This window comes from Typopeltis vanoorti, chromosome 22, assembly GCF_054136105.1.
Source record: "Typopeltis vanoorti isolate ZY-2024b chromosome 22, IOZ_Tvanoo_1.0, whole genome shotgun sequence".
Lineage (NCBI taxonomy): Eukaryota > Metazoa > Arthropoda > Arachnida > Uropygi > Thelyphonidae > Typopeltis > Typopeltis vanoorti.
Genome location: NC_143570.1, coordinates 15,419,568 through 15,438,423, shown reverse-complemented (window position 1 = coordinate 15,438,423; position 18,856 = coordinate 15,419,568). Strand labels below are relative to the sequence as shown.

The 18,856-nt window shown below is 33.8% G+C and overlaps 1 protein-coding gene across 1 annotated transcript in view; it reads left to right on the top strand.

Moving 5' to 3' along the window:
- Vha100-1 (V-type ATPase subunit a family protein Vha100-1) overlaps window positions 1-18,856 on the top strand; it is a 233,903-nt gene that overhangs the window by 83,850 nt on the left and 131,197 nt on the right. The window contains exons 7-9 of the mRNA XM_090412379.1: window positions 4,517-4,599; window positions 12,819-12,912; window positions 13,019-13,231. Coding sequence (XP_090268505.1) covers window positions 4,517-4,599; window positions 12,819-12,912; window positions 13,019-13,231 — 390 coding nt within the window. The remainder of the gene's footprint in view (window positions 1-4,516; window positions 4,600-12,818; window positions 12,913-13,018; window positions 13,232-18,856) is intronic.

Sequence of the window (18,856 nt, the reverse complement as noted above, 5' to 3'; positions counted from 1 at the left end):
CTTATGTATAGAGTATAGCACTTTATGGCAGGAAACATGGACAATGGGAACAGGAGATATTAGAAAACTGGAGGCATTTGAAATGTGGTGTCGGAGATGAAATGCATAGGATAAAAATGGAAAGTCAGAAAATCTAATGAAGTGTTTAAGGAAGTAAATGAACCCAGAACACTGATAAAGCCATTAATAACAAGAAGAGACAGATGGATTGGACATATCTTATGGCATGAAAGTCTGACAAGAAGAATAATGGAAGGCAATATCAAAGGGGAAAGAGGAAGACCAAGGAAAAGATACTTTGATCAAATAAAACAAAGCACTGGACTAAAAAAGAGGAAAGCAAGCAGAAGAGAAGAATGGAAGGAAATGCTGCTGAGCTACCAGTCATAAGACTGATGCAATAGAAGAAGGAACTGGATTACAGGAAATTCATAATGCTAGGGATCTGGGGGTGATTGTGGATAGATGTTTGAAATTCAGAGGATATATTGCAAAATTTGGCAAAATAGCTGAAAGCATTCCTTAGGTGCTGAAGAACACATTGACAAGTAAAGATGAGGAAGTTATTATCCCTCTTTATTAAGGTATGATTCAGCCACATGTTGACTACCATGCACAGATTTGGCCTACTTGGAGTTAAGGAGATGAAGAAGATTCAGAGATGTGTGACCAAGCTGGTGACAGGTCTGTGGAATGCTCCCTATGAGGATAGATTGAGGATGTATCTGTTGCAGAATTTAGTTGAAAGGTGGAGGAGAGGGAACATAAGTTACTAAAGGGGTTCTATAGGATTGACACAAAAGAAAATTTTCAATACATAAAGAATAGGGAGAGGACAAAGGAACACTATTAGTAGTTGTGTAAGGGTGTGGCTTTGTAAAAAGGTGCAAACTAGGTTCTTTTGCTTTGGAGGGTAGTGTGAGTGAGTAAGTGGGATGGATTGCCAGGGTAGTTAAGTGCTCCACTAGTGAAGAAGTTTAAGGAGAGGCATGATAGGTATTGTGTGAATAATGAGTAGTGTGGGTTTACTGCAATGCATATTCTGACTCCATGGAGATACCAATATTATAATAATAATAATCATAATATGAGCATTTCTGGTCAAATAGCTACTCTAGCTGCCTTTCCACGTTTCAGGCTTTTGGTATCTTTTTCTCCTTTGAGTTTTGATATGCAGTCCTCTTTAATATTTTCTGCTACTGTTCTGTCACTGCTTATTTCATTTATCTTTCATAGTAATTACTCCAGAATGTAGAATGTTATTTTCAGTTTTCATGTCATCTTTTGATTCTTTTTACAGTACTCTTTCCTCCATTTCTAAGCTTTTTTTTCAATATTCTTAAGTCATTGGCATTCAGTAACAGGCAACACTGTTTCCATTGCAAAATCTATAAATATGTGCCATTCAGACATTATTTCTAATGACATTGACAAATTGACCATTGCATAAACTGGTGGCTGTTACAGTAGGGTGATGAGACGTCCCTTTTTTTAACAGATTTGTCCCCCTTTTTTAGACTCTGGTCCCCTTGTCCCAACAAAACCTTAACAGGATGCTAATTGACCATTTTTTATTAACTTTAGTCCCTTTTTTGAATTTGTGACATGACTTCATTCTTGTATGTTCAAATATGGAAAGGATAATGTCTCTGCTGGTGACATCTGATAGCTTGAGATAGAAATCATGCATGCTATGACGATTATCAACCATTATGAACATACTCTCTCTCTCTGCAATAGGATGAAAATGCTTCAACCAGTAGCAGCACTGCTGCATCCGGGCAGTAACAAGATTACTTTGTCTACCATACCATTGTTTTGTGCTTCTTATTCCAGTCTGTTAATAATTGCGAAAGTTAAAGTGAGTATATATTGTGAATGGTGATATTTCATTCAGATTTTATCGTGCCAAAAAGGAAGTTTAGTTTCACTCGAGATTTAAAAGAAGAATATCCCTTCTTGAAAGACGATGAAACAAGTTGCAGTGTACTGTGTGTCGTTCAGTTTTTTCAATTAAACATGGAGGCCGTTCTGATATAAAACAGCATTTGATGAAGCAAAAATATAAATTGACAGCCACTGCTCACAGTTCAAGTCGAGCTACATCATTTTTCACGAAAAATTCAAAAGGAAATTAACTGACGAAAGTAAATGTCTTGCAGCTCAAGAAGATTTGTTTGCGTTTCATGCAGCGAAACATAACCTTTCTTTGAGGTCAATGGACTGCACCTCTGCAATGGTGAGAAATTTATTTCAAAAGAAATTTAAATGTGGGCGAATACAGTGCCAATCAATTTTAGTGAATGTCCTGGCACCTTATGCAATGTGAGAAATAGCAATTGAATTGAAACAAGCCAAATATGTGTCAGTTATGGTAGACACATCAAACTACAGAGATTTGAAGTTGGTGACTGTTCTTGTTAGGTACTTCATCCCAAATAAAGGTATTTGGGTTAATGTGATATTTTCAGAACATAACAGGAGAAATAGCAGAACTGCTTGCAAATTATATATTGAATATTTTGCAGAAACAGTAACTGACTGAGAAAATTATTGCATTTTCTGCAGATAACTGCGACACTAACTTTGATGAATACAAACAAGGTGGTTCCAAAAATGTATTTTCAAGACTTAACAAAGGGTTAAAAATGAACATTCATGCTATTGGTTGTGCTGCTCATGTTGTTCATAATGGTGTACAGACAAGTGCTAATATTTTGCCTATTGATATCGAAACAATCGTAAATAAAATATTTCAGTATTTGCACCGTGAAAGTAGAGGAATTGAAGAATTTCTGCGCATTTACAGAAATTGAATACAAGCATTGTTCTAAGTAATGTACAAACAAGATGGTTTTCATTACTACCAGTTGTGAATTATTGACATGCATGATGGACTCAGATCTTACTTTTTATCACAAGATAAATGCCCTACATTGTTGAAATCATTTTTCAGTAACCAACAATCAATACTTTAGCTCCATTTCGTGCAAAGCCAGCTTGAAAATATTCTGAATAACAATAATGAAAATAGAAAGGGAAAATATTTTGGCAACTGAAGTAGTATAATTGGAATTGCTCAGACAAAAAATTACAAATAGGAAAGCTGAGAACTTTCAAACATTTAAAATGTCATCAATTATTTCAGAGTCCAAAAGATGAGGGCATCTTCGAAAAAGAATTTTTAGACACTACAAATTTATTTTATGATACTTTTCTTGAATATTTAAACAAATGACTTATCATTTCCAGCCATTGAAAACATTTCACTGGATTAAGTTGCAAACACCACTAACTTGGGCTGAAGTTGCAAGCAGCCTAAAGGCAATCAGTGATGAGATTTTTTTCTCTCATGAGTTCTTTGTGGTCTGATGAAAAGAATCAATTCAACACCAAGACTGTGAAAGGAATAATTGTGATCAAGACACACTTTGACAATTCGTGTATTGACTTTTATGAGATCTTGAAAGAACCAACACTTTTGGAAGAAATAATGTCTTCATATAAATATAATAATAATGCTGATACTCCATAATTATAATGCACACTTCAGTCCTGTGTACTGTAATTGTAATTGTTATTCCATTTTTATGTAGAAAGTACCAGAAATGTCCTGTTTTTGTCCCTTTTTTTAATTGCTGAAAAATTCAAAATGTCTTTTTTTTTGTTTGTTTTTGTTTTGAAAATCTGGTCACCCTATGTTACAGTCAACAAGCAAGTTTTAGTTTGTTTTAAAATTGTGGGTTACACACACAGAACACAGCATGTACTGCATTATGTATTGAGACGAGAGTAGTTTTGAGAACCAGCCGATTTTTTTAAAACCATTATAAACTGCCCAGCAATTTTTCAAAAATCAAATGGCCATAGCCCTATTACTTTTTTTTTCTTTTTTTTTTATTTAAAGATATCTGCTATAAGCACCCCCAAGTTATGCTCCTTACCCCTGGCTTACTCCTGTGTGGACAGTTTAGTGTGTGACTGTTGAGTGGATTATAATACTTATCCACTTGGTCAGTGATCTAGAAGCTAATTTTTTTTTCATTGTGTGACTAGATTTAAATTTAGATTTAAAACGGCACATTTTCTTTGTTATACATGACTTAAAAAGTGAACATAAATGCTTTACTTAACACTACACCTTCTAACCTTTATTTTTTGGTTTTCAAGAATATCAAATTCAAAACTAAAAACTTTGCTGTTTAATTTTTCAGAACTTCTTTAGAATCTGCTCTTAAGGAATATATGCCTAAAAATATATCTTCATAGTTAATACTCCTTACCAAACAAAAGGAATAAAAAAAATTTCAGCTAAGTCCAACTACAGAAATTAGTTTTAAAGCATAATCGTTGTTGTTTCTTGTGATTTCTTCTGGGGACAACCCTGCCTTCACTATACCCCATATGTTATGAATTAAATTTTAGCAGTGTGAAGAAAATATTGCAAAAAAATATATATACATTTTTCATTTCTTCCTAACAAAATATGCATTTTTTTCCCCTGCATTCCTTATAGGGTGACCAAGTGTACAAGTCTGTTTTTATCATATTTTTTCAAGGAGAACAATTAAAAAATAGAGTGAAAAAAATATGTGAAGGGTAAGTACACAGATTCTTTCCACTCCCATTGGCAATATAAACATGATTCATATTTATATTCAGATTTTACAAATGTATAACATATTGAAGAAGAAAGATCACATTTTCCAACTACCATGACTGTGTGAAATGTGAATTAGTATTGTATAAAGACTGTATATTATAATTTTTAATTGCAGGCCCTCTTTGCAAGTACCATCTGTAAATTGTTGCATTGCATTAAGCATTCCATACACAGTGATCAGCATATATGATAAAAAAAAAATTATTTGTTGCAAATGTATACATGCATGCTCACAGTTTCTATTTAAGACATTACCAGTATATCAAAGCTGGAGGCAAACATGCTTTTTTTTAGAAATTTTATAACAGATTAGGCATTCAGATTCATTTTAGTTTTACCTTGTTACACCTGTTTGCCATTATTTATGTGAATAATGAATGAACAAGGATTGGCTGGCAAATTTAGATGAGAAAACCAAACTGTTAGCTGCAACTGTACATTTACCATGATGACACGATACTATAGCAATTTTTTAACTGGACAACATTCCAGATGTTTTGGGCAACAAACAAAAAAAAAAAAATGAAAAATTATCTAAATCAAATTACCTAAAGAGAACTAAAAGTAATATCATAAATGTGTGTGTGTGTGTGTGTGTGTTTGGAGTTACTGAGACAATAAAAATAGTTGTCTTTCTAAATCAGCAATGAAACTTGATTTATAAATACAGCTACCATTTTGAGTTAAATAAATTAAAATTACTAAATTCCTCTTCGGGGATACATGCATAAAAGCAATTTAATGTGCTATACTACTGTAAACTACGGTATATTTAGTAATAATGTTAATCCTGACTCCTTGTGATGAAAACTACATCAACCTAATTCAGACATTAAAACTAGTGCATGTATGCATTTTTCTAGAATCCTAATTATTAGCTTGGAGAACTGGATGATCCTAAATTTGACATTACTGCAGTTCAGTACTCAGGAAACTTAGAATTGTCAGGGCCAGATGCATATTGTGCAAATCTTAAAAATTTTATGTCCATCATTCATGTTTAGATTTGGTTTAATGAAAGTCTCACATACTTTTTTAAATCTGCTTTCAAACTATGTTCTGGTTAGATGTCAAATTTCTGTGCCTTTCCATTCATTCGTATGGAATGTCTCGGTGCATGATCAAAAAATTCTGTTTTCCCATTATGGATTAAAAGAATATGGCTTTTGTGCTCTTTTCTGATTTTAATTGTGCATCTAATTTCACCTATCTAATGGAAAGTTGCACAGACTCTTGATATAGTATGAACCTGGATGTGAGAAAGAGAGGGAAGTGATCCTTGGACATGCTAAACTAGCATTTAATTTTATAGAGGTTTAAAGGTAGTTTTGATATTGTTTTTATAAATTTCTACTTTAGGGATATCCCTTTAATATAGGGGATGGATATAGCTTGCTGTGATGGTTGTTGCTCTTGTGTTATTTTTATTCAGAATTTTTTAATTCTCTTATGTCAATTTAAAAAAAAAAAAATCCCTATTGTTCCTGGACACACTCATAATTTGCCTTATGTTGAACTGTTTTCCATTTAGCACTTGACAGATTTACTAGCCAGTATGTTCATACAGACTCCTATCACTATTACCCAGCAGAAACTAGGGATGATAATAAACCATTCAAAAAGAGAGTGATAACAGTTTTCTCCAGTGATAAAGATTTCAAAGTAGAATTACAATTTTTTAAATCTATCTTTTTAAAAAAGAATATGGAAAGAAGCAAATAAAAAATAAATAATTAAAAAAAAAAACCTTGACAAAAATACACCAAAGCAACAACCATTAGTGCAAGCTGTTCTATCTCCTATGTTAAAGATCTATCAGGGTTAAAAAAGGAAAAGAAAAAAAGTAGACATTTATAAAAATTTCAAGACTAAATTTAAATTTGATTTAAATTCCTTCTCCGCACATCCAGGAGCATTATAAATTAACATGTTCACTGACACTAATGCTTTAAATCATCAAATCAAAGCTGTAATAAATTCTGTCTTAAATTAGTGGCAGTCAATGTGTTAAAATGTACTTGCAACCTTTCACACACACACACCTAATATTAATTGAATATTAAGTTGAATATTAAGACCAAATCCACCTATATATATAGGTGGAAGTGGACATAGTGGTGGAAAAAAGCACAAAAGGCATATTCATTTAAATCCACTGAAACAAGTCTTTCTGATCTGTTCTAGAGATATCCATGGGATTGAGTGGAATGACACAACTCTTACATCCATCTGGAGCATGATCTGAAAGAAAATTTAAAGAAGCATGTGAGACATTCATTAAACATGAAGTAGTATAATGACGATTCAATAATGAGAACGTGTCATCCACATGTGAATAAATTAGAGTACCACAGTTCAAACTTCTACAAAATGTTTATACGTGTTAAAATATATTAACTGGGGATGGGCTGTATGAAGAACAATTTCTCATAAAGAGGATGAATTCAGCCTGTCAGATCAATTCAGATTGGGGCAGGTAGTAAGGTTTCACACTTTCTTTATGCATCCACTCCATAAGAAAATATCTTGTGTATGACTTAGTCTTTTTACCAAAAACATCCTGTTTGGAGCAGATGGTGTGTGTGTTCAAATTCAGATTGTTGCAGCTTGTGGAATCTAATATAGTGTAGATGTTCATCATGGCGAACAGCTGCAACTGCTCCAAAGTCTGACAAATCACAAGCACAGGAAATTTGATAGACTCCAGTGTAGGCCAAAGGAGGATGCTTATCCTGTGTAGAGCTTATTCTTCATTCTAGGTGTAGATCCTAATATAGTGTTATTATAGATTAAGAAGGAAACTTTTTCAAATTTGAGAATAAATTGTAAGGATGAACAGTAGTGATTTTTGTGAACAAGTTGAAGTACACAGTGAACTTTGCCATACTTCAAAGATATCCTCCATGTATCTGTACCATACTAAGGAAATAGGATGGTTATAGAGTAGCCATTGCTAAAACTGCAAAGTACTCCACATGAGTAGGAGAAAGAGAACTATCACTATTCTCTTTCCTATCTGCAAGGATCTCTATCAGTAGAAAAAAGATGACTCCATACATATGTATTCTATTAAACATCTAAAAAATTAAGCTGTTTTTAGATGACTCCATACATATGTACTCTATTAAACATCTCTGAAGACAATATCATGATCAGTTCATTGAGTTGGCTGCATTTTCTATTTATAAAGACTAGGGTTTTTTTGGTCTTAAGTCAACAAAAGTAAGGACTTGCTAGCTAGTGAAATTTGTTTTATAAAATGAAGTAACCTGAGTGGATGAAAAAATCAGACAGAGATATGTGGAAAAGTTTTGTTGGAGTACTAATATTTCAGAGAGTGGAACATTCATGAAGGTAAAGTGAATATTAAGACCAAGTCATTTGGGTTAAGATGAAGTGCTGAGATTTCCCCCTCCCCTTTAAAATGGAAACTGCTTTTGATGAAGGATGTGGATTTACCTGTGAACGATATTAGTAAATTAAAGATGCTATGCAACTCTATAACAAGATGAACCTTTGCAGCTGGTGGCATGTTGTAATGAAACATATGGTTGATGAATTTTGAGGAGACTGTTCAATTTAAGAGGGTAGCCATAATAGATTTTAGACTTTTTTGGTTTCTTCATCCAATCTGGCAGTGCTATCGATGAGTTTGTTTAGTCTATTTAAATGACTAGAAGTTGGCTCATTAGAAAGAGGATAAGTGGTGTAGTCATGTAGCAGTATAAGTTTTCTATAATATTCTTTTATGTCCCAAGCCATAATTGATTTCCTTTATCAGCCTTGTTGATGAGAAAATTTGTCCCTTGAGGTCACCTGTGTCTAGTGGAAGGGATCTCCCAACTGGGGTAATAGTCCTTTTTATTCTATCTTTTTTCCTTTTGCTTTTCTTCACATATTCTTTGCTCTGCATCTCCTGAGTCTTTTGTGCTATCCTGTCTTTCAGATCCTCATCTGGGATCAAACACTCTGCTGCCATGTGTATGCTGTGCAGCGCAATCTGTGGAACATCCAGAAAGGGGAGGGGGGATCCTGATATTCTTGCACTACTTTGGCCACTGTTTTGGCAAGACAGTCAGTCTTGGATGACCCCAGCCAGGATCAGTCAGCTAGTGAGTTTGCCTGCAAGATTAAGCTGTGTTGCAGTAAGTCCCCACTACATCATCTGACTCCAGATGATGTAGTGGGGACTGGTGACATACCAGCACCACAGCAAGTATCAAAAATCTCTTGAGCATGAATTCCTCTTCAAATAAAGATGAAGAAGCCCTAACAAGGTCCCAGCCAAGTATTGATACTGTATATATGCAATTTGATAATAGTGGTATGGAACAAGACATAATATCAATTTAAATGTACCAGTGTTTCTGATCATTCATGCAACAGGTGAAAAGCCAATAGGAAAAATATTATCCTTCTGTATATTCAAAAGGATTTAGGACTTGTAAAATAAAATCTGGTGATTTCCTTATGGAAACATCTAGTCAGCAACACTCAGAAAAATTACTGAAGGCAACATCATTTGGTGGCATATCAATTACAGTGACACCTCATAAGACACTAAACTCATCTGGAAATATGCTAACAGAATGGAATCTCCTTGATGTTTACCATGTTATTAGGAGATATGTTCAGAGCTTAAAGATCAGAGAGTGACAGGCATGAAGCTCATCCTGATACAAAGAGATGATCATCTGGTTCCAACCAGGAACATCATGCTTATTTCTGATATATCTAAACCTCCAACATCTGTAAAAGTGGGGTGGTTATATGTCCCAATCCATTGAGATGCCTTAAAAGTCAGAAATATGGACATTTCCAAACTGCCAGTCATAGCTCTACTACCTGTCTGATATGGTAGTAAAGAGCATGATAATAATGATGATAACCTGTGCATCTCAGAGGTAGAAGGATAAAAAAGAAATACAAAATATCAGGATGTAAAAGGAAGCTAGTCACCATCACTACTCCAGTCCTGAAATCGTATGCTGAGAAGGCGACTTAGGGAAATATCAGTAGCAACTCAAATCTGTATGTCTATTCCACCATACCTGAATGTTATGGTCATCGGTTCTTCTCTGTGGAGCACATCAGTTGAACCACCTATGGTCTCACTTCTGAAACAACTCAAAAAAATTATTCCATTCGATGAGAACCCACTTGTTAAGAAAATTATGGCAAGGATCTCACCTAAAGGTAAACCACCAAGCACCCATAAAAAAATATTGGCATTTCTGTATGGAATGAAAGTAAACTAAACTCACCACGCATCAGAACATGAGATGATGTATTAAACATTTTTCCAGAAAAGATGGACACTGGCTATCCATACTTCCCTAAATCAATAGATAAACATAAGCCCGACAAAAGTAAGCCCTCAACATCTTGGAAATCAGACAAATCTACATAGCCAAACTAATAAGAAAATTTCTACAATGGAACTGTTGTCAGTTTCACCAAAATATTGATATCGTCATGGTTCTGCTGCAGAAATACAAACCCCTCTGTGTCTGTCTGCAGGAAACATCTAAAAACCAGTGAGGATCAAACCTTTAGGCATTTTACTGTTGTTCATTAGGACAGAACTGCAGATGATCCTGCTCATGGTGGAGTAACTAACTAATGCTCAATCATACTCCTTTCCAACATGTCCTTAATATTGCTTTGGAAGCAGTAACAGTTTGCCTGTCTGTGGGATTTCTTATTGCAGAATGCTCCATCTATTCACCACTGGGTTTAGAGCTAAACAAAATTGAACGTGATAAGCTTATATTTGTAACTGTCTCAGCCCATACATCTCATGGGTGACTTTAATTTATGTAACCCTCTGTGGGATAGTACCAACACAAATGGATGAAATCATATTGTAGAGGAAATGCTCATTGATCACAACTTCTCTCTTCTTAATAATAATCAGTACCTTCTTCCATATGCTTACTCACTTATTATTAATTATAAAAACTTTGATAACCACCTATATTTCGGCAATGTTACATTGCCATCTTCAGGGATCACAAAGTCAGTCCCAGAGTCTTAAAGATGCTCCCTAGCAGGCTAAATTGAGTTATCTCAAATGTTGGGCTGATGTTCTTAGAATGCAAGTTTGCCGCAGCTCTGAAAAACTTCAAATTTGGGTGCATGAGACTGCCCCAAATTTAGGAAACTTGCATTCTGAGAACATCAGATGTTCTTAAATCTGGCATTTTTATATATGCTATGTAAAATATAAACATATAGGGATGGCTGTATGAAGAAATGGCTCATACAGCTCTCCCTATTTAATATACATTTTTATAACATAAAAATGTCATCAGAACTTTAGAGCACTTTGGACCATGCTGGTCTACTTTTTTTCATGTGTGTGTGGCTGTGTTCTCATTGAATCTTCATTAGGTTGCTTGTGCCTTATTTTGAATTCTTATTGAGGATGCCCCACTTGGGCAAAAATTTTATGCGGCTAAAATTCTGGTATAAATGTTCTGTTATATTAGTTTTTAGTATTATTGCCAATAATAGCTGTGCGTTAAATGTGGTATTTCTTATGCCAAATCATTTTAAATATTGATGTAAATTTTTCTATTAAATGCTGTATCAAATAGTAATTTTAGAACACACTATGGAGTATCTGATGACTCATTCAGATAAACCACATTTATATATATATATATATATAGAGAGAGAGAGAGAGAGAGAGAGATTAGGTAAAAGTATTGCTAAAAAGTAATTTTAGCAATACTAAATAGTTTTTTAGCTAAACTCTAGAGTTCATCTCCATGAACTCTAGAGTTTAGCTAGAGTTCATGGAGATAAAGCATGAAGTTAACAGTTTTCAACTTCAAGAACTGCATATAATTTCAGCTAGCTAATACCAAGGAATTATCAATTTATTTAAGAAAAGCCATGTAGTAGAACTGCTGTTCTTACATAAAGTTTATTTTACATGTTTTATCTTACCAGTGCAGATAAAATGATAAGTTATAGAACAGTTTGAAGCTAGTGCACATACACACTGAGGCATCAGAGCATTTAAGCAATAGCTGTTTGTTTTTGTTGTTGTGGAGACTAGGAGAATAGGGGTTCTTGTTTAGAGAGGAGAAAAAGCTATAGGAATGTAGGAGACCTATAGATTTATCTGAAGGTATTTATTCTTTCAAATGGTGTATGATCACTAGAAGATAAAGAATCTAGAAAAAGGTTCCAAGGATAAACAGTAGCTCAAGTTTTGGAAGAGTAAATTCCAATACTAGTTTGGATCTAGTGCTTTCTTTATTCAAACCTGTGTTTGTTCCTGTCAGCAGATGAAACTGAAGACAGAACATTTTGTATCAAGCAGAAAGTGGTGCTTTCTTCTAAACTGTATTCATGATAGTATGTTACAAAACACCAAAGACAAGAAAGTGCATTCAGATAAAGGAAGCCAATTCATAATGGATTGTTTAGAGAACTGTAAAGTCAACAGTTTTCTTGCTTGAAGTGTTTCATCTTCATGGATAACTTTCTGAAGTTATCCATGAAAAGTTATTTTTCTAATCTACCAAAGCAGGGCAGGACAAGATTCTTGATTTAGAATGTTAACTTTGAATTAGTGAGATGGCTCTCATGTTGGAAGTTGAATGAATTGATTGCATTGGAAAGCTGAAGCTGTTAATTCTAGATGGGAATTTACAAAGAAATTTGTCCTGTTTCATAGGAAACTTTTTTTTAATTCATGAAATTAAATTTAAATAATTGAGTGTGAGAGAAAGTACATTTCTTATAAAATGTTTCTGAACAGATTTATGTAAATAATTGTTTGTACATTTTTAGAATTACTAAACAATGTTTCTGTTGTAATTACAATTCTTTTGTCTTATTTAAAGGCTAAGATAAGTGAATGTAATGTATGAGAAGTTAAGGATTTAGGAAAACTAGAATTGTTTTCAAGTAAATAAATATCTTGAAAAAAAAAAAATCAGAAGTACTCAAACTTATTGTATGAACTTAACCTTTTTTTATGTGCAGGAAAAATACACACATACACATGGAAATATATATATAAAAACTCATATTTTCATCATTCAGTTAATTTACAACACACTTAGAGGTGTTTTTTCCCTCAAATACTTTTAAGAATGGAATTAAAAACCGCTTTCATTTAAAAAATAATGTGTTATAGGTTTCGAGCAACTCTTTATCCATGCCCAGAAACACCTGCAGATAGAAGAGAAATGTCCATTGGAGTTATGACACGTATTGAAGATCTTAATACGGTATTAATTTCATTATTTGTTATATTTATTATGTACATGTTATAATATATTACTACCCATTGTTCTATTTTTCTATGTTTTAATTATGTGACTAATATTGCCATAGGTCTTAGGACAGACTCAGGATCATCGTTATAGAGTTCTTGTTGCAGCAGCAAAGAATATCAAGAGTTGGTTTGTTAAAGTACGTAAAATAAAAGCCATATACCATACGCTTAATCTTTTCAACTTAGATGTGACTCAGAAGTGTCTCATTGCAGAATGTTGGTGTGCTTGTTCAGATCTTGATAAAATTCAGATGGCCCTGTGTCGAGGAACGGTTAGTATTCACACTTTTCTTTCTATATACTAATTTTATGATACAAAGAATTTTCACTTAATTACATAACACAAAATATCATAATCAAAAATATTGCACAATATTTCATAATAAAAAAGTATAATCATTTTTCAGTTTTAATAGGATACTTAATTTTTAATTCATGCTGGCTGGGATATCGCCTGGTTAAACAAGGCCCCTGTTGTTTTTGCCAGGGAACCAGGGCAAACAGCAAAAACTCAGCTACTGGAACAAATCTTAAAACTTACCCCAACTCAACATCACCAGAGTTCAAGATCTGTACTATCAACATAAGAAGCCTCAATGGCAAAGAAATGGAGCTAGCTGAGGAATTGGATAAGTACCAGATTGACATAATAGCAGTGACTGAAACAAAAAAGACAAAAACTGGTGAGATCTTTCTTGGCAATAAATGCAAAACATTATATTCAGGCAATGACAATCAAGGAAAAGGAGTAGCCATAGTATCATCATCATCAAATTCCTCCCATGTACCCTCAAGGGGTGTACAGGATATGATAGTACTACATGAAAAATTTACATCATTACTAACTTCCTATCTACAATTTTCCTCCAAATCAGTCTGTTACTTGTCAAGACTCCAACATTATCAGATCTTATATTTCTATCGTCTAAGGCACATTGTACTGTATCAATCCACCTATATCTTGGTCTACCTCTGGGTCGTTTTGCTACCAACCTGCCAGAGAACACTTGATTTGCTAATTTTTCCTTGCACATTCTGTTTAAGTGACCATACCACTTGAGATTAGCACTGCTAATACATTCCTGGATGCTGTCAATGTCAAGTTCTTTCCTAATATCCTCGTTTTTAATATATTGCCATTGATGCCATCTATTCACACCTCTAATCTCTCTCAGAACTCTCATATCTGCAGTCTCTAGTCTTTGGTCAAGTGTTTTACTTCTGACCCAGCTCTCAGATCCATAAGTTAAAACTGGGTTTGAACACTGTCTTGTATACAGCTAATTTAGTGTTCCGACTAATTTCTCTCTTATTCCATATGAATTTATTCAATTGACTTCCTACCATACCAGCTTTGTTGTTTCTGTTGTCTATTTCCATATTTAATTTACCATCTTCAGTAAAAATTGTGCCTAAGTAGCTGAAATGTTTAACTTGTTCCACAAGTTCTCTGTTCACAACGCAGTTGATATTTTCAACGATTCGACTTTGTCTTTTTATTGCAGACCTTCATACCATATCTATGACAACAGTTATTCAATTTAGTCAGGGAATCTTGCAAACTTGCAACTGATATATTTAGGAGTATAACATCGTCCACATAAAGCAAAGCGTTGACATTAACATCTCTAATTCTGATATCATTTTTAATACCACTTTCCTTCATAATGTGATCCATATAGATAATGAATAACAGAGGGGATAATCTACATCCTTGTCTGACACCAGATTTAACATTAAACCATCTTCCTGTACTTCCTTCAATTCTAACTGCTGACTTACAACTCAAATAAAGACTAAGTATTGCTTGATATAATGCCCCATTGACACCATATAACTGTAGCGTATTGAATAGCTTCTCTCTTGGCACCTGGTCATATGCCTTTTGCAAATCAACAAAACTTAAATACAGATCTTTGTTATATTCCCGTGGTTTCTCAACTATTTGTCATAAAGTGAAGATCTGATCCAGACAGCCTCTATTTGGCCTGAATCCAGCTTGTTCTTCACCAACTTTTCTTCCATAATTCTTCTCAACCATTTCTCAAGTATACTTGCATAAATCTTACTAGGAACACTCCGTAGGAAAATACCTCGGTTATTCTCACATTCAGTTTGATTTCCCTTTTCATATATGGGTACTATGAGAGCTCTACTCCAATCATCAGGAATTCGTCCCTCTGTCCAGGTCTTCTAAACTGCAGTGCAGCCACTGTAAGACTTTTATACCACCATACTTCAGCATTTTTGGTCGAATATCATACGTATGCTGCTGTTAAATTGTGAATGAAGCTATGTTATGTAATTTATTATTTTCATTCACATTTAACATTGCCTATTTAAATATTAATCATGGTTTATATAAAATTGTTTATTATTCCTTATTTAAGAATTACTATTTAATTATTTACCTACTGTTAATATATTAAATAATAATATGTGTAAAATTTATGGTAACTAAATATATATGATGTAACGTAAAGTGTTATTTATAATTAATTTCATATGTAATGAAAATGTTGACTAAGTAGTTCAAATATTCTGTTTATTCTTATTTGTGAAATTATTTAACGTTATGTAATCATTCATGTAGTAGTAGAGCGTTGTATTACATTAGCGAAATGTTTACGTTTAGTCTGTTGTCATGGAGACGCACGCGTAAACAACCACGAATGAAGAGAGCGTGGCGTTCGAACGTAAGGTGGGAGTGAAGGTCATATATGAAGAAAGAGGAGACGATTATTAATTAGAGAGAAGAGAGAGTTTTGCGGAGCCTGAAGGAAAGTAGGATATAAGCAAGGAAGTGAAAGAAAATTATAAGTTCTCTAGGGCAGAAATTCATGAGAATAGTGTTGAGAAGTGAGCCAAAACATAGTGAATCATATACTTAGCTGCAAGTGAAATAAGCTGTGGTTATAGAGGAAAATTGATGTCGTAATCGGATAAATAAAGAACTGGACATTCAATGAAAAATTCTGATTAGTTCCAGTTAGTCTAGGATTACGTCTTAATTCTGTGTTGCCCTGAGAAGAATATAATGAATTTATCTAGTTTCAGAAAAGTAAACAAGGAAAGATATCAGTGCCTTATTGATGTGTTTTTTTTAGAATAGTGAAGCGCAGTTAACAAAAGTTCAGTTAAAGCGTAGAAGAATTTTATTATGTGTGTTCCGCTAATGTAAATAAGTTAATTCATAAGTGTACTCGCAATAACTTGATGTATTGAAGATTTTATCTGGTAAGAGTAGTTGTATATGTTTGTCTATTCTAGCATTAACTGTAATAGATCTCCGATGCTCAAAGTCCGGAATAAGCTTGCTTGGAATATTGTCTACCTAGATTAGTGCCTGCTGTGAACTTAAGCATTGAACTGACAGATTTGTAGAGACTGACTGATTGTGAAGTTTGTTATTTTAATCTGAGTTAAGAAAATATGTGTTTTGAAGTTGCAAATTGTTTTTGAGAATTTAGAACATCGAACTGGAATGAGAGACTTAGCGAGTTGTATTGAGTTTATTGTATTGTTTCATTTAAAAGTAGAATTATTGTACTTGTTATATATCACATATTAAATGTTTTATTTTGTTAATCTAAATATTGTGTTTGCCTGAATTCCTTATTATTGCACCGTTCATAAATATTCGAATCTTGCGGGAACCCCAAGTGGAATAGTAAATAATTCGGCCTAAACTAATGAGAAGACTGCTAACTTAATTAAGAATTGATCCTACTATTTTATATAGACTAATCTAAAAATAGGGTGGCGCAGTATAATTATAAATTTCCCTATTTTAAGATTGGTAACCAATTGTTAATTAGTTAATTTATAGATAAGTGACTTGAAATAAGACCACGGACTCGAAGGACAAGAGTCGTCACAACAAAATGGCGCAGTCGACAGGATAAAAACAAATAATTGATGGTAGCAATCATAGAAATACTCCCTGTAATTTTAGAAAGTGAAATAATTAAATCACAGTGAACTGGTTATAATCTGGAGTCAGGCAAAGATAAAAGTTTATATTAAAATAGAAAGATTGTATTATTTGAATTAGTAATTTATTAGTCATTATGGCTATTACATCAAGCTCTGGAATGAATGACAGTGAATTCTTTCGTACGGTAAACCCGCAACAGGTTTTTCCCCAATATTCAGGTGAAGAATCAGATGATGTACTATTTTTCTTTACCTATGTTGAAAAGCTTAGAGAAATTGCAGGTTGGACTGATTTTCAACTGCTAGTTCTGATTAGAAGTAAATTGGTAGGTAAAGCAAAGACATTTTTGCATTCATCTCCAATACTTCGAGAAACCTTAGAACACAAGAAGTTTAAGGATGAACTAATTACTAAGTTTTCCCATACTAGGTGCTACGTTAAAACCCTTACAGAACTCCACAAGTGCATGCAAGATGACAAGGAAGATGTGACTAATTATTATAACAGATTGATGAACATTGCTAGATCTACGAGGGTGTCCCCTACAGAAAGGCCTCACTTAAATTGGATTGTCTTTCAACAATTTCGACTGGGACTGCATAAAAATTTAAGAGAGGTTATTTACAAAAAAAGGGCTGTCAATTTAGAAGCATGTTACAGTCTGGCCAAGCAAAGAGAGAAAATATTGGAAGAAATGCAACAAATATGCTCCATAAGACAATCACTCACTCAAGATTGTAATGATCAAGTTACACCTTCACCAATTCTTGAATGTCTTTCAAACTGTAAAAAAGGGAAAGAAATTAAGAATGAGGAAGTCAATGAAGATAACTCTATCACCTTAACTAACAAACCAGATTCACTAGACTACGATTTCCATAGAATGCAAAGTGTAACGATGGCCAAGGAGAATGGCAAATTGCCTTTAACCCTTGTACAAGGTCTGATTGGAAAAATTCCGTGCAATATTCTGTTAGATACTGGAGCCCATATATCAGTTATTTCTAACTCTATGGTAAATAAACTTGTTGATGACTTTTCTGATAACATCACCCTGATTCAGAGACCAGTAAAAATCACAGGAGTTGCTAAAATTGAACTGATTGCTACAAGAAAATTAAATGCTGAAATTTCCATACCTTGTTTTCCAGTAAAGTTTTCACATGATCTCATTATCCTTCCTGAAGTTGCTGACACAAATGACCAAATCATACTAGGACTAGATTTCCTAGAGAAAAATAAATTCATGTGTGACTTTGCCTCTGAAACCATCTCCTTGTGTGGCGTGAGTCATAAGTCAATATACAATGAAGACAATGAAAGGAAACTATGTGACAAGATGGAGATTGAGACCTTAAACCTTGAAGACGGATTGAATGATAAGAAAAGAAAATTATTGCACGAAGCTCTTAATTTAACAGAATCAAAAACTGATAGAGCAGAAATAAAGAATTTCATTCTATTAATCTTTCAAAAATACCCTCAAACGTTCACTGAAGATATTAGCTCATTGACTTGTACAAACAAGGTAGAGCATTCCATTGAGATCACTTCAGACACGCCTATCTATACTAAGCAGTACAAAACCCCTCTTAAATATCTAGATAGACTTCAGATCCTTCTGAATGATTATGAGAAGGCTGGGATCATAGAAAAATCTAATTCCAGATGGAATAGTCCCTTTTTATTAGTAGAAAAGCCTGATGGAAGTCTCAGATTTATATTAGATCTGCGTGAGATTAATAAGGTCACTAAGCCCATTGACTTTCCTCTATGTAACATAGAAGAGCTCCTGGCTAGTCTAGAAGGAGCAAAATATTTCTCAAAACTAGACTTAAACTCTGGCTATTTCCAGATACCTCTTAGAAAACAGGACAGACAGTTTTTTGCCTTTACCACTCGATGGCAAAAATACCAACTCTGTCGACTTCCTCAGGGGGCCAGAAATTCAGCTATGAGT